Source organism: Podarcis erhardii (genome assembly GCF_964252035.2).
Source record: "Podarcis erhardii genome assembly, chromosome: 15".
NCBI classification, from domain to species: Eukaryota; Metazoa; Chordata; class Lepidosauria; order Squamata; family Lacertidae; genus Podarcis; species Podarcis erhardii.
Window position 1 is genome coordinate 8,532,978 of NC_138505.1, and position 15,242 is coordinate 8,548,219.

A 15,242-nucleotide genomic window follows, 5' to 3' on the forward strand; every position below is an offset into this window, starting at 1 on the left:
GGAACTGCTCTCAACCTTAGATTCACCTCCCGTTGCCTCAGTTCGTTCATGGAGATTGCATCCCATAACTCCTCCTGCGTTTTGCTCATTTCTGAAATTCCTGCTTTCATCTTCTCCTCTTCTCTCCTAACTTCCCTCATCTCCACTTTTGTCTTTTTTAATCCTTCCTCCACAGATTGTGTTCTCTTGCTGACTTCTTTTATTTGGTCTTTCAATTCTTTTACTGTATCATCAATCTTTTGGTCCATTTTACCTATTTTGTTGTCCACCTGCTCAATTCTAGTGTCTACATGTTCTAATTTATCCTCCAAATTCTTTTCGCTTTGTCTAATTTCTGCGAACATTTTTAAAATTTCGGCTTTGAAATCTGCCTCAGGTTTTGAACCTCTTCTATCTCCCGGTGTTCCTCCTTCCCCAGCTTTTTTCTGTGGGTGAGACATTCTCTCCTTCTCCTTCTCCTTACTTTCTAACCCGTTTCCTTTTCTAATAGTTCAATCCCACTATTTCCCTGATTCAGTTGGATCCAGACCCCAATTTATACAATTTATACTGTGTCCCTCTTCAAAACAAATTCTTATGAAACATTTAAATGACACTTTTTCAAAATTTCACAATTCAAAATACAAATACCACTATCAACCATTCATAGTCCATCAAGTCCAGTCCAAATCTTAATATAATCGAATATAGTCAAAATAAATCCCAACAGTTCAAATTGTCTGTAAACGTCTTCTTGCCACCAATTAGGCTAATCCATAAATATAGGTACTTGTTTTAAATATGACCCAACTTTTGCAAATTACTGGAGTTAGAGGAAATCCAAAAGAGAAGAGGAAAAAATAAAAAATAAAAAATAAAAAATATATATATTAATGTTCAAACCAATCTTCTGCCACCAATTAGGCTAATTCCTTAAATCGATATGAATAAATATTTCTTCTGCCACCAATTAGGCTAATCCAAATTTGTATGAATCAATAATTCTTTTAATCCAACAGCCAAGGGCTATTTATTAAAGAAAAAAAAATAAAGACCCGGAAAAAAACAAGTTGTTATATGCGTTCTGACCACTAGGGGCAAGGTCTCCAAACTGTTTTAATTTGCTCAAATATTTAGGTGTTTCAATAAAAAGAAATTGGCACACACAAAAAAAGAATTAAACAGTCAAAAAGTATACCGAATTGTATTCAATCCTGAAACGCCAGTCCAGATCAGTTTAGAAAAAAACCTTCTTTCCACGGCAAACATCAGACAGTCTCATAGAACTTTAGCAATGGAGTCTGGAAATCCCCTTTTGTTACGCAGTTTTTATTCCGCCACCGCTGCAAAGTCTAGTTACGCCAAATCAAATTCACAAGCTTCAAAAAGGACTTAAATAACTCCGTCTTGTTCTTCTGTCCCCCCTTTCCCTTTAGATCTTCCTTGATAAATTGTATCTCCCCCAAAAAGGGTACTTTTTATTCAGTTAAAGGGGAGAAGAAACAACAGCCGCGAGCGGTAACTTACTTTCACTTTTGATCGCTTTGTTGTTTTCATGCGTCTAAGCTGATTGCGAATAGAGAAGCTGGTCTCGTACCTTTCAATTTTTTTTCATCCGGTTTCTTTCCTTGATTTTAAATTCTTCTTATATCCAATTAAGTCCGAATTTCTTTCAAATCGAGAATTGAAAGCTCTCCTTGCAAGCCCGGGGCTTCGTTTCTCGGAGGTAGCTATGGCCTCCCTGCAACCCGCTCTCCCCCCCGCCGTTCTCGTCACTCTTTTTGAGAGCTACCTGACGGCCGGGAGGTTCGCGTTTCGGCTGCCTGCGGGAACCTGAGTGTCAGAACACCCTCCTGACACTACTTCGAGGGGTCACTGCGCCCTGTGACACCCCCAATCCTCCGAAAAACCCGGGATCTCCCAAGAGGGAAAATCCCCGCTTGCGCTCGGATCGCTGTCAACCGGAAGTCTCCCGGAACGGATTATCAAAGGCCTTCTCCGCATCTATAAAGATTAACACTGCTTTTGTGTTTATGTCTGTTTGCAAAAGTTCCAAAATGTCAATAATGTTCCTTGTGTTAGCAAACATGTGTCTACCTGGGAGAAAGCCTGCCTGATCTTTATGAATTACTTCATTTAAAACTCTTTTAAATCTACTTGCCAAGACGTCTGCAAATATTTTGTAATCCACATTTAAAAGGGAAATGGGACGATAGTTCTTGAGTTGTGTCTTTTCAGTTTCCGATTTTGGTATCAATGTGATGAAAGCTTCCTTCCACGATTCCGGCGCCCTCTTCCCCTCCATAATTTCGTTGCTGACCTCCATCAGTGGTTGAATCAAGTAGTCTTTTAATGTCTTATAATACTTGGAGGTCAGGCCATCTGGCCCTGGGGATTTGCCCAATTGCATATTCTGAATGGCTTGTTCAACAGAACGAATTAAGTTCTTAAGCCGAGGTACCACTGTATGGGTTTTTCCTGGACACTGCTTCTGGCTGCAGTATTTGTGTGTGGCCAGGAAATTTCAGACATATGGCAACCCTAAGTTGGGGTGTCCCTGATGGAAAACACTTCATGCCATCAAAACCACTTGAGCCTTCAGCAACAGTGAAATTACCTCCCAAGTGTCCCAGAAAAACCAGGCCAGGAAATCTTGTTTTTTAACCCAAGAGAATGGCGGTCATTTTGGTTGCCATGTTTTCATTTGATTTTGAGGCACAATTCCCACCCACCCCCAAAATCAGGGCTGCGATCTTCACCCCAAAACACATGTTTTGGGGTGCCATGCCCCCCAAATGCTTTTTTTGGCGGGGGGAGAACCGCAGTGCGAAATCGTGGCAACCAAAATGGCCACCATGTTCTTGCAATAACAAGGAAGATGATGATGTCCTGGATTTTGGCTTCAGAGTGTCTGAGGGTATGCCAGCGATGGATCCAAAATCTCTCCCAAGCTGTGTGCCTTCTCCTTCAGAGGAAGTCTAGGCTTGCCATATTTTGAAGGGCAAAAAAGAGAGAACTCATTTGCCGACTTCTGCTTGGATCGCTCTGATGAATCTTATTTTACATTTTGCCCATGAAAAAGAACACGTCCTGGAAAAAGAGGTCACATGGCAACAGTATGGAACTCGCTTCCAGGAAAATGGGTATAAGATTGCAACTTTACATCTCTTAGGTAGGGTTTCAGTCTTAGGGTGCTCAAAGAAATCAGTCGGTAACTCTTACTAGCAACCTTGTAAGGTAGACCACTCACTCTGAAATATAGCTATAACGGGGGAAATTAAGCGTAATTTGAGATTTTGAATAGAACCTCCAGACAGTTTTTATATGAGTTAGCATTCCTTTATGACATATACTGTACAGTGGAACCACAATGTGCAGGCCAGTCTTCATCACAAACCTGGCAAATTTGGAACTATACTCAATAATCAGATGATGCTATTGGTTTTTTTACTTACCTTTTTTGTTTTAACGCGTGTGCAACTGCACTCATTCTACGTGCCTGTTTCATTGTTTTGCTTGCCTTTTAAACTGTGGGGAGGTGGTTGTTTTTGTGGAGTGCATTTTTGCCTTTTTACATTGGGTTTTTTTTTAATTACTTTTTTATTCAAAATTAAAACAAAACATATTATCCAGAAACATGTCATCCTTATTTCCCCCCTTTTTTCCTCCCTTCCCCACCCTCCCACACAAATCCCACCCCCCGACTTCCTTCAGTTCCAGTCTTTGATTTCTCTAAAAATGCTGTTTTCTGCATGTTACACAGTTGTATAGATCCTCAAACTATTTAAGTAATAATTATCAATAAAAAGTTTGTGAATGTTTATTCAAAACCAGCCAAGGAGTCCAGTTCGCTTTGTTACGTCTTCAAATACTTTGTAAAGGGTTCCCATTCATCTTTAAAGTCACAGTTATCCTTGTCCCGTAGCTTATACAGTGGTGCCCCGCAAGACGAATACCTCGCAAGACGGAAAACCCGCTAGACGAAAGGGTTTTCCGTTTTGGAGGTGCTTCGCAAAACAAATTTCCTATGGGCTTGCTTCGCAAGACGAAAATGTCTTGAGAGTTCCTGTGGTTTTTTCCCCCTTTTTCTCCCCTTTTTCTAAGCCACTAAGCCACTTATCTGCTTATCCGCTAAGCCGATAAGCCACTAAAAGCCGCTAATAGCGCTAATCCGCTAAGCCGTCAATGGGCTTGCTTCGCAAGACGAAAAAACCGCTAGACGAAGAGACTCGCGGAACGGATTAATTTCGTCTTGTGAGGCACCACTGTATGTCAGTTTTGCCAGTTCTGCATAGTGCCTTTTTACATTGTTAACCACTCTGTGACCTTCAGATGAAGGGGGGTGCAGTCATGTAGAATAATAATAATGATAATTTTCATCTGTTGTTATAACTGTTCTCTCTGTTTTTATACACAATCTCTACCCCCCCAAAAAAGGTAGGGCATTACCACCCAATCTCTCCATATTGCAGATGGAAACCCTGAGGCCTAGAGAGGGTAGCTTGCCTAAGGCTACTAAACAAGGTCAGGATTTGAATCAGGGACTTCGCAGGTTTCTCAGCCGCTAACATGCTGTCTGCTCATCTCAGGCCATGGAATCCAGCAACCCTACTCTCCCAGATGTCCTCCTCTTCGAGGGGCAGGAAGGATTGGTGCCCAACGGAGCCTTTTCTGCGCCAATGTCCAAACCCAGCTTCCCGCTTCAAGACCACGCCTATGGACGAGCGTCAGAAAAGGTTTACGAGGCCTGGGCAGCCGGCGAAGTGCTGGTGAGTCGGGGGCTGGACTAGGTGGGCTTTGGGGTACCCCTGGGGTGGGAGTCATTGCCAGCTCTACAGTGCTATAATTCTAAGCTTCACGGCCATTTTTCCAAAAATGGGAAGAAGCAGAAGTCCCAGCAGAGGAAGAATGGATACCAAAACTTATGGAATATGCAGAAATGGTGAAACTTACTGGAAGAATAAGAAATCAATATAACTATTTATTTATATATATATACAATTATTATTACAATATTATTATTATTACAATATTATTAATATTATTATTATTACAACAATCCCGCCAATGTTTTTACCTGTTTACAATTTATCTGTAACTATTCAAGAAACAATTTCCACACACACACACACACACACACACACACACACACATGAATGGAAATGGTTACAGAATGGAAATCCGTAACCAAGTTACAGATAAATTGTAAACAGGTAAAAACATTGGCGGGATTACTGTAATAAACCTGCAGTTTCATAAGAGTATATATTTAAAGAAGATGAATAAATGAGCAAATTTAAGTTACTTTGGATATGCAGAAGATGCAATAAACTGAAGGGGACTGCAGAAAGAGGGGGAAGGAGGTCAAGTTTTGAAATGTCGAAATGATTGAAAAATTAGTGACATGTATAAACTTGAAAAGTATAAATAAAAAAATAATAATTAAAAAATAGAAAAATTCTAACCTTCATGGAAGATAGGGCTACTGATATCTACCAGCCACAGTGCTTCTGAATACGAGTTGCTGGAAGCCACAGTGATCTTGGGTTCGAATCCTGATTTGTGGTTTCCTATTGGGTTGGCCACTGTGAGAACAGGACGCTGGACTCGATGGGCCTGATCCAACAGGCTCTGCTTGTGTTCCAACTTCAGAGCTGTGCCTCTGTCAAGTGATGGACAGGTCAGGTGACTGACAGGCGGGCGGGCAGCCTCACTCATCTGTCAGGAGTTGGCCGATGGGAATCATAGAATTGGAAGGGACAATGTTGGAAGGGACAGCAAGGGTTGTCAACCCCCTGCAATGCAGGAATCCTTTGCCCAACGTGGGGCTTGAACCCACGAACCTGAGATTAAGAGTCTGGTGTTCAACCGACTGAGCTTTCTCAGGTGTGGCGGGGGAGAGGGGGAATGATAGAGCTACCCACCCCCAGTTGAAATTTCTTGTAAATATCCCTCCTGACACCCCAAGGGGAACAGATACACACAAGCACTCCAAAGCAAGTACAGTGGTACCTCAGGTTACATACGTTTCAGGTTACAGACGCTTCAGGTTACAGACTCCGCTAACCCAGAAATAGTACCTCGGGTTAAGAACTTTGCTTCAGGATGAGAACAGAAATTGTGCTCTGGTGGTGCAGCGGCAGCAGGAGGCCCCATTAGCTAAAGTGGTGCTTCAGGTTAAGAACAGTTCCAAGTTAAGAACAGACCTCCGGAACGAATTAAGTTCTTAACCCGAGGTACCACTGTACTTGCAACCCAACCGCATTCCTGCTCCAGGGTCGTCCGAGTAACAGCGACACAGAAGATCTCTTGCAATTCCTGATTAACCCAAACGACATCTACGAATCGAGGAGCCCCGTCGCCTCGCCAGAGAGTGACAGCGGGATCTCAGACGATCCCCATGTGGACCCCCCTGTGCAGAGTGAGCTTGGGCCCCCAGACATATCAGCCCCCGTCATCTATGAGGTTATTTGTGACATGGGTATGGTGGAGGAGTCGACCGGGCCTGATCCTGTCTTCTCCAACCCCTTAGGTAAGTGTGCAGGATTCTTTATTTTACTGCATTGCGTTGCATTCGTCTCCCGCCCTTTCCCGCAAGGAACTCAAGATGGCTTCATTGGCCCTCCTCCTCCTCCTCATTTAATAAATAAAATAATAATAATAATAATAATAATAATAATAATAATAATAATTTATTTATACCCCGCCCATCTGGCTGGGCTTCCCCAGCCACTCTGGGCAGCTTCCAAAAAATATTAAAATACTGTGATACATCAAACATTAAAAGCTTCCCTAAACATTAAAAGCTTCCCTAAACTTAATGCCCACAGCAACGCTGTGGGGTAGTTTAGGCCAGGGGTCAGCAAACTTTTTCAGCAGGGGGCCGGTCCACTGTCCCTCAGACTGTGGGGGGGGGCGGACTATATTTTTTTGGGGGGGAGAACGAATTCCTATGCCCCACAAATAACCCAGAGATGCATTTTAAATAAAAGCACACATTCTACTCATGTAAAAACACACTGATTCCCAGACCGCCCACGGGCCGAACTGAGAAGGCAATTGGGCCGGATCCAGCCCCCGGGCCTTAGCTTGCCAACCCATGTGTTAGGCTGAGAAGTGGTAACTGGCCCAAGAGCACACCCAATGAGCTTCATGGCCAAGTCGTGATTCGAACCCTGGTTTCCCAGGTCCTAGTCTGACGCTCTAACCACTACACCACACTGCTGTATTCAAGAAACTCAAGGAGGATGAAGCTATATCAATGGCTGCTAGCCATGGGGACTATGTTCCACCTCTGCTCTTCAGAGACAACATGCTCTGAACGACAGTTGCCAGGAAATACAAGTGGGGCGAGTTGTTGGTGTGCTCAGGTCCTGATTTATTTATTTCCTTAAAAAATTATATACCGCTCGATTGTGAAAGGAAAAGGAAGACCTCAAAGGGGGTTGCAAAATAATAAAACAATGAAATGAGTACTCAAGAAAACCAATTAAAAAAAATGATTTGAAATAATTAAAATCAACAATAAGCTCAAAAGCAGATGAAAAGACATGTCAGTGTTCTATGTGTCTGGAAAGGCTCGCCTGAACAATGTTTTTAGCAGGCACCGAAATGAGCCTTGTGTCAATTGGCAGGGAGTTCCAAAGTGCTGGTGCTGCCACACTGAAAGATTGAGTTCTTAGAAATGCAGAATGAAAATAATAATAATAATAATAATAATAATAATAATAATAATAATAATTTATTTATACCCCGCCCATCTGGCTGAGTTTCCCCAGCCACTCTGGGAGGCTCCCAATCAAATGTTAAAAACAGTACAGCATTAAATATTAAAAACTTCCCTGAACAGGGCTGCCTTCAGATGTCTTTTAAAGATAGGATAGCTGCTTATTTCCTTGACATCTGAAGGGAGGGTGTTCCGCAGTGCGGGCGCCACTACCGAGAAGGCCCTCTGTCTGGTTCCCTGTAACCTCACTTCTCGCAATGAGGGAACCGCCAGAAGGCCCTCGGCGCTGGATCTCAGTGTCCGGGCTGAACTTGTAACAGTGAGAGTTATGCAGGTTGATGCAAGTCCCACCTTTACCTTGGGGCAAAGCGTTAGAGGTATTTAGACTAAGTCTGTTTTCCAAACTTGCCCCCTTTCTGACTGGCCCCATGACTCTTTCATTCCTCCCCACCAGAGAACTGGACACCTCCAGCAATACTCCCTGAGGCCTGTGTTATGAGCGAAGTGTCACTCGGGATCTTGGAGAATGTGACCAGATCCAACGTGGAAGACATTCCTGTGCCCCAGGTAAGTAATAATGGAACTGATCTTCTGGGGTGTCTTCTCCAGGGCCTAATTTGCACTATGCATGCAAAGCTTTTTCACCCCACTTTAAACAGTCGTGCTTTCCCCCAAAGAAAGTAGTTTGTTAAGGGTACTGAGAGTTCTTAAAAGGCTCCCCACACAGCAACAATTCCCTGATTGTTAAACCACACTGAGGGGAATAGTAAAGGTAAAGGGACCCCTGACCATTAGGTCCAGTCGTGACCAACTCTGGGGTTGCGGCGCTCATCTCGCTTTATTGGCCGAGGGAGCTGGCATACAGCTTCCAGGTCATGTGGCCAGCATGACTAAGCCGCTTCTGGCGAACCAGAGCAGCGCACGGAAACACAGTTTACCTTCCCGCTGGAGCAGTACCTATTTATCTACTTGCACGTTGTGCTTTCGAACTGCTAGGTTGGCAGGAGAAGGGACCGAGCAACGGGAGCTCACCCAGTCGCAGGGATTCGAACCGCCAACCTTCTGATCGGCAAGCCCTAGGCTCTGTGGTTTAACCCACAGCGCCACCCGTGTCCCCACACTGTGGGGAATAGGAGTCTCCTAACAACTCTTATCCCCCTTAACAAACTACACTTCCCGATATTCTTTGGGGGAACCATGACTGTTTAACGTGGAATGATACAGCTTTACATGTATACTGCGGATGGAGCCCTGGTTTGGCCTGGTCTTCCAGAGGAGCATGTGAAACAAGGCAGATTAGGTGTTTCAGCACCACAGACAGCTCCAATAGACATACAGTGGTACCTCAGGTTAAGTACTTAATTCGTTCCGGAGGTCCGTTCTTAACCTGAAACTGTTCTTAACCTGAGGTACCACTTTAGCTAATGGGGCCTCCTGCTGCTGCCGCGCCGCCAGAGCACGATTTCTGTTCTCATCCTGAAGCAAAGTTCTTAACCTGAGGTACTATTTATGAGTTAGCGGAGTCTGTAACCTGAAGCGTATGTAACCCGAGGTACCACAAAGGTACCACTATACTTTGCTCCCACAGAGGCCTTTTGAGCCACTGCCTGCCATCCACCTCTCCTAGGCTGTACTCACATGGCTTTCAGCACCACAGACAGCTCCGAGTGAGCCACTTGGCTCTCACAAAGGAAAGAGGTGGCCTGAGGCCTTTTGAGCCTCTGTGGCATCCAGCGGGAAGGAAAACGGCGTTTCCGTGCGCTGCTCTGGTTTGCCAGAAGCGGCTTAGTCATGCTGGCCACATGACCCAGAAGCTGTACTCCAGCTCCCTCGACCAGTAAAGCGTGATGAGCGCCGCAACCCCAGAGTCGTCTGTGACTGGACCTAACGGTCCGGGGTCCCTTTATCTTTTACCTCTCTCCCTTTGTGAGAACTGCCATATTCCTCCAGACCAGTCTTCTGGACTCTCACCCAGACCTATGAGGTTGGTTGGGAGGCAGACGGTTCCTCAGGGCCTAGGGGGAGCTGTCTGCAAGCGTCCTGGCTCTGGCCTCATGGGCCCTGGGGCTGTGGGATGTGGGGTCCAGAGGGCCTTCACCTGCCAGCCTCAGGCTTAGTGAGCCTCAGATCTCCAACATCAAACTCGGAGTCAGATATCTGTCCCGGCTCCTTAGCTGGCAACTCTGCAGACTCACTGCTAGACTCTGCAAAATCCCAGCTGTCGCACACAGATGATGTCATATCAAGGGACAAGAGTGGATGTCTTGACAGCACAAGCATTGTTGAGAGCCATGAGCATACTAGAAGTTTTTGTAGGGCTCGGGGGGTGTTACATGACCCGCCGTGGCTCACAGCTCTTATTCGGCTTCCGTATTTGGCTGGTTGGCTCCTCCCTTTTGCCACAGGGGGGCGCTAGTGCATAGTCCGCTACCTCCCTCTAACCACCACCACCAGTTTATCAGAGATGGCAGACTGGAGCCTGACCCCTACTCATGACTCCAAAATCATGGAAGGCCTGTGATTAGTCCTGTGGTATTTCCACATTGGCACCCAAAATGCCATCGTGGCGCATTCTACACATGCTTAAAAAAGGTAAAGGTAAAGGGACCCCTGACAGTTAAGTCCAGTCGCAAACGACTCTGGGATTGCGGCACTCATCTCGCTTTACTGGCCGAGGGAGCCGATGTTTGTCCGCAGACAGTTTTTCTGGGTCATGTGGCCAGCATAAATAAGCCGCTTCTGGTGAAACCAGAGCAGCGCACAGAAACGCCGTTTACCTTCCCGCTGGAGTGGTACCTGTTTATCTACTTGCACCTGAACTGCTAGGTTGGCAGGTGCAGGGACCGAGCAACGGGAGCTCACCCCATCGCGGGGATTCGAACCGCCAACCTTCCGATCGGCAAGCCCTGCCTCAGTGGTTTAGACCACAATGCCACTTGCGTCCCTTGCACATGCTTAGGGGGCCTCTTTTCCGGCCAATCCAGACAGCAGACGAGAATCCTGGCTGATGATGCAATAGGACCCCATTTGTGAAACGAAGCAGGTCCCAAAAGAACTATCTCCCCGAGAGAGGGTGATTTGCAAAGGGGTGTTGTGGCGATCACACAGGGTCCCCGGACGTTTGACGGTCTATTGATCCCTCTGCCACCACTGTGCTCGCTTCCCTGCTGCCACCAACCCGTTTCTCTCGGGTACACACTGAGTCCAGACAGTTGTTAGCATCAAACCAAATAAACAAGTTTATTTTATAAGCATTAACAAGTTTATGGTTTCAGATAATTTTTCTTGTCAGTTTCTTAACCTTAGTTTCTTTACCGGCCTACACCTTCCTAATACCTTCTGACTGATTATCGCAACTGTTTAACTGACTCCTCTTAACAGATTCTCTCACATCACACTAGCCCAACCCACAGACTTATCCTCCCTCTGCCTTCTCTAACTCCAGACTGACTTCTTAACAACTCTAACTCTAACTCCTCCCCTTGGGTTCCTATTGGTTAATCATTTTACCCTTACAGTGGTGCCTCGCAAGACGAAATTAATCCGTTCCGCGAGTCTCTTCATCTTGCGGTTTTTTCGTCTTGCGAAGCACGGCTATTAGCGGCTATTAACGGCTTAGCGGCTTTAAGAAAAAGGAAACAAACTCGCAAGACGTTTCGTCTTGCGAAGCAAGCCCATAGGGAAATTCGTCTTGCGGAACGACTAAAAAAACCGGAAAACTCTTTCGTCTTGCGCATTTTTCGTCTTGCGAGGCATTCGTCTTGCGGGGCACCACTGTAGTTAACCCTTTCCTTATGACCCAGTATGATGTCACACACCTAGGAGGGAAAACGCCACAAGGCAGCTAACACACTCTTCCTCTGCTGTGGGGCAGGATCCTTTTGAGCCACTGCAACTCCAGGGCCTCTACTTGACGGAGGAGGAGAAGTGGCTCCTGAGCGAGGAAGGGGTCTTGCTGTGCTCGGACCTCCCCCTCACCAAGGTACGTGGCTGCAGAAGCCAGCAGGGACATTTTCCCCATCCCAGAAGGAATGGAGACCAGTCGAGATGCCCAGGGATTTCATCCAGTTTGGTAGCTCTCCTTGGGTTATTTCTTAATTTTTTTAAAAAAAATATGTGCATGTTGCTTTTATCTCTTTTTAATGCTACATTAAGAGTTATTTAGCCACCAGGTACTGTCGCCAGTGCTGGATTTACGTATAAGCTAAACAAGCTATAGCTTAGGGCCCCACTCTCTTGGGGGCCCCCAAAAAATTAAAGGGGGGGAAACCTGGATGTGCATTTCCAAAATATAAGATAAAAAACAAATAAAATAAAACCTACATACAGCAACAGTGTTTTGTGTTGTGTAGGCTCCTATGATGTAAATAACGGGACCCATCTGCTAGCCTGCTTCCTAAAATATCACTGGTAATTATTTCACTATTAATATGCTTCTTTTTAATTGTATTTCACTATTAATATACAGTACTTCTTAACTGTATGTCAGTTCAACAATTACTTTGACAAAATACATATTTTGTTATGTGCAAATGGCTTTAGATACCTATTAGGTCCATAAATTACCATATAGCATATATTCAACACAAAAAACAGTGACAATTTGTTGTTGACAAAGGACAGCTGGACATATAAAGGGCCCCATTACCTTCAGTAGCTTAGGGCCTCATCAAACCTATATCCAGCCCTGACTGTGGCCCATTGGGACTGGGGAGTGGAAGGCATGGAGACTACCAGGAGGCGGGGCTAGAATAAATGAGAGGCGGAGCCAAGCAATGCAAGTCTTGTCCCTGTCGAGTTCTCCCCAAAGTGTCTAAATAGTAATAGTAGTAATCGTAATTTATTATTTGTACCCCGCCCATTTGGCTGGGTTTCCCCAGCCACTCTGGGCAGCTTCCAACAAAGATTAAAATATCACACATTAAAAACTTCCCTGAACAGGGCTGCCTTCAGATGTCTTCTAAATGTCAGGTAGTTGTTTATCTCTTTGACATCTGATGGGAGGGCATTCCACAGGGCAGGCACCACCACCAAGAAGGCCCTCTGCCTGGTTCCCTGTAGCTTAACTTCTCGCAATGAGGGAACCACCAGAAGGCCCTCGGCGCTGGACCTCAGTGTCCGGGCTGAACGATGGGGGTGGAGATGCTTCTCCAGGTATACTGGGCCGAGGTAGGGCTTTAAAGGTCAGCACCAACACTTTGAATTTTGTTCGGAAAGTGCGAAAACCACAAAAACTGATCTCTAGGAATCAGGCAAAGCTATACCCCAAAATCTATTTACAGTGGTACCTCAGGTTAAGTACTTAATTTGTTCCGGAGGTCCGTTCTTAACCTGAAGCACCACTTTAGCTAATGGGGCCTCCTGCTGCCGCCGCACCGCCGGAGCACAATTTCTGTTCTCATCCTGAAGCAAAGTTCTTAACCAGAAGCACTATTTCTGGGTTAGCAGAGTCTGTAACCTGAAGCGCATGTAACCTGAAGCATATGTAACCTGAAGCGTATGTAACCCGAGGTACCACTGTACTTATAGCATTTATATCTCACCTTTTCCCTCCAAGGAGCTCTGTACCTGCTTCTTCCCCCTCCTCATTAGATTTCCACAACAACCCTGAGAGGTAGGTTAGGCCAAGGGGCAGTAACTAGGCCCAAGGTCACACCAAGCCAACTTCATGGCCAAGTGGGATTTGAACTCTGGACTCTCCCAGGTCCAAGTCAGACATGCTAACTGCTACGACACCCTGGCTCACCCAGTCACCCCACTCATGTTCACCCAGCAGTGACTTTCAGGTGTAGTTCGTGGACATGTAGATAGATTATTGAAAGATAAAAAATAATGTGTATACAATTGTAAGTGTAAAATAAGACGTGAAAAGGGGAGGAGGAAGGAAAAGGAAAAGGAGAGATAACACCCATACAAAACAAAAACAGAACTTATCGATATTACAAGTTTGTTATTCTAGTTAACCTACATTTCATCTAGGACTCAGCTACATTAGTCAAAAAACAGCGTTTTGAACGCGTTATAAAAATGCAACACCAGATGGCGCTGGAGTGTAAAAAAAAAATGTGATTTTCCATAGCATTTTTTTCCTTTCGTTATAACATCTAATTTCTGACTTACGGTATTTATAGTGGGCGGTTTTCCTGTGTATAGATCCAACCTTAATACAATGTTTATAGAAATGGATTCCAAATATCATTAAATTTGTTCGTGACAAGCCTGTGTGTATACTATGTACAATATGTTCACGTGCTGTGAGTTTTTACATACCTTCTATCCAATCGTTGAAGGGAAATGCAGTTTTATTCCTCCAGTTCATCAATACTTGTGTTTTTGGCCATAGTATGGGCGCAGAGAGTCCATTCATATTGTCCCTTTGTTAGGTTCCACGTATTGGGTATATAATTCCAAAGCATATTTTCCTCAGCAAATAGTTTGGGGATTTCTGAACTATATTCTGTGAGCTTCAAGCTCGTCCCCAAGCTCTGTGTGCATCTAAAAGGTTCTCTCACCCCTCACCCTCTTCAACAGGCAGAGGAACGGATCCTGAAGAAGGTGCGGAGGAAAATCCGGAACAAGCAGTCTGCGCAGGACAGCCGCCGTCGCAAGAAGGAATATATTGATGGGCTGGAGAGCCGGTGAGAGTGGGGTCTGTGGCGTGGGGACCCCTGTTCATTTTGCATCCCAGATTCCCCTTCCTGTACTCCCAACCACAAGGCACAGGGTAGAAATTCAAGCCAATTTGAATTCAAAGGTGAACTTACCTACCGTATTTTTCGCTCTATAAGGCGCATCAGACCACAAGACGCACCTAGTTTTTGGAGGAGGAAAACAAGAAAAGAAAAATATTCTGAATCTCAGAAGCCAGAACAGCAAGAGGGATCGCTGCACAGTGAAAGCAGCAATCCCTCTTGCTGTTCTGGCTTCTGGGATAGCTGCGCAGCCTGCATTCGCTCCATAAGACGCACACACATTTCCCCTTACTTTTTAGGAGGGGAAAAGTGAGTCTTATAGAGCAAAAAATACGGTAATTTGCACTTAACAATGCATGAACCGACCCCAGAACTGGCCCTACTAAACATCTTCCAAGACAATAATGCCCACTCACAACACAAAGAGTTCATAACCCAGTTACTCTCAGCAGCCAGAAGAATCATAGCCAGACACTGGAGAGACCTGTCAGGAGTAAGCATAGACCAATTGTATCAAATAGTATAAGGGACGTGGGTGGCACTGTGGGTTAAACCACAGAGCCTAGGACTTGCCGATCAGAAGGTTGGCGGTTCGAATCCCCGCAACGGGGTGAGCTCCCATTGCTCGGTCCCTGCTCCTGCCAACCTAGCAGTTTGATAGCACATCAAAGTGCAAGTAGATAAATAGGTACTGCTCTGGCAGGAAGGTAAACGGCGTTTCCATGTGCTGCTCTGGTTCGCCAGAAGCGGCATAGTCATGCTGGCCACATGACCCGGAAGTTGTACGCCGGCTCCCTCGGCCAATAAAGCTAGATGAGTGCCGCAACCCCAGAGTCGGCCACGAT

The 15,242-nt window shown here is 45.3% G+C and overlaps 1 protein-coding gene across 3 annotated transcripts in view; it reads left to right on the forward strand.

Annotated features, from left to right (window-relative positions):
* The window catches only part of CREB3L4 (cAMP responsive element binding protein 3 like 4), a 38,197-nt gene that overhangs the window by 14,383 nt on the left and 8,572 nt on the right, over window positions 1-15,242 (forward strand). For all 3 annotated transcript variants that reach the window (XM_081841132.1, XM_081841131.1, XM_081841130.1), the window contains exons 2-6: window positions 4,569-4,748; window positions 6,256-6,511; window positions 8,160-8,272; window positions 11,580-11,687; window positions 14,237-14,343. In XM_081841132.1, coding sequence (XP_081697258.1) covers window positions 4,572-4,748; window positions 6,256-6,511; window positions 8,160-8,272; window positions 11,580-11,687; window positions 14,237-14,343 — 761 coding nt within the window. In that variant the 5' untranslated portion in view covers window positions 4,569-4,571. The remainder of the gene's footprint in view (window positions 1-4,568; window positions 4,749-6,255; window positions 6,512-8,159; window positions 8,273-11,579; window positions 11,688-14,236; window positions 14,344-15,242) is intronic.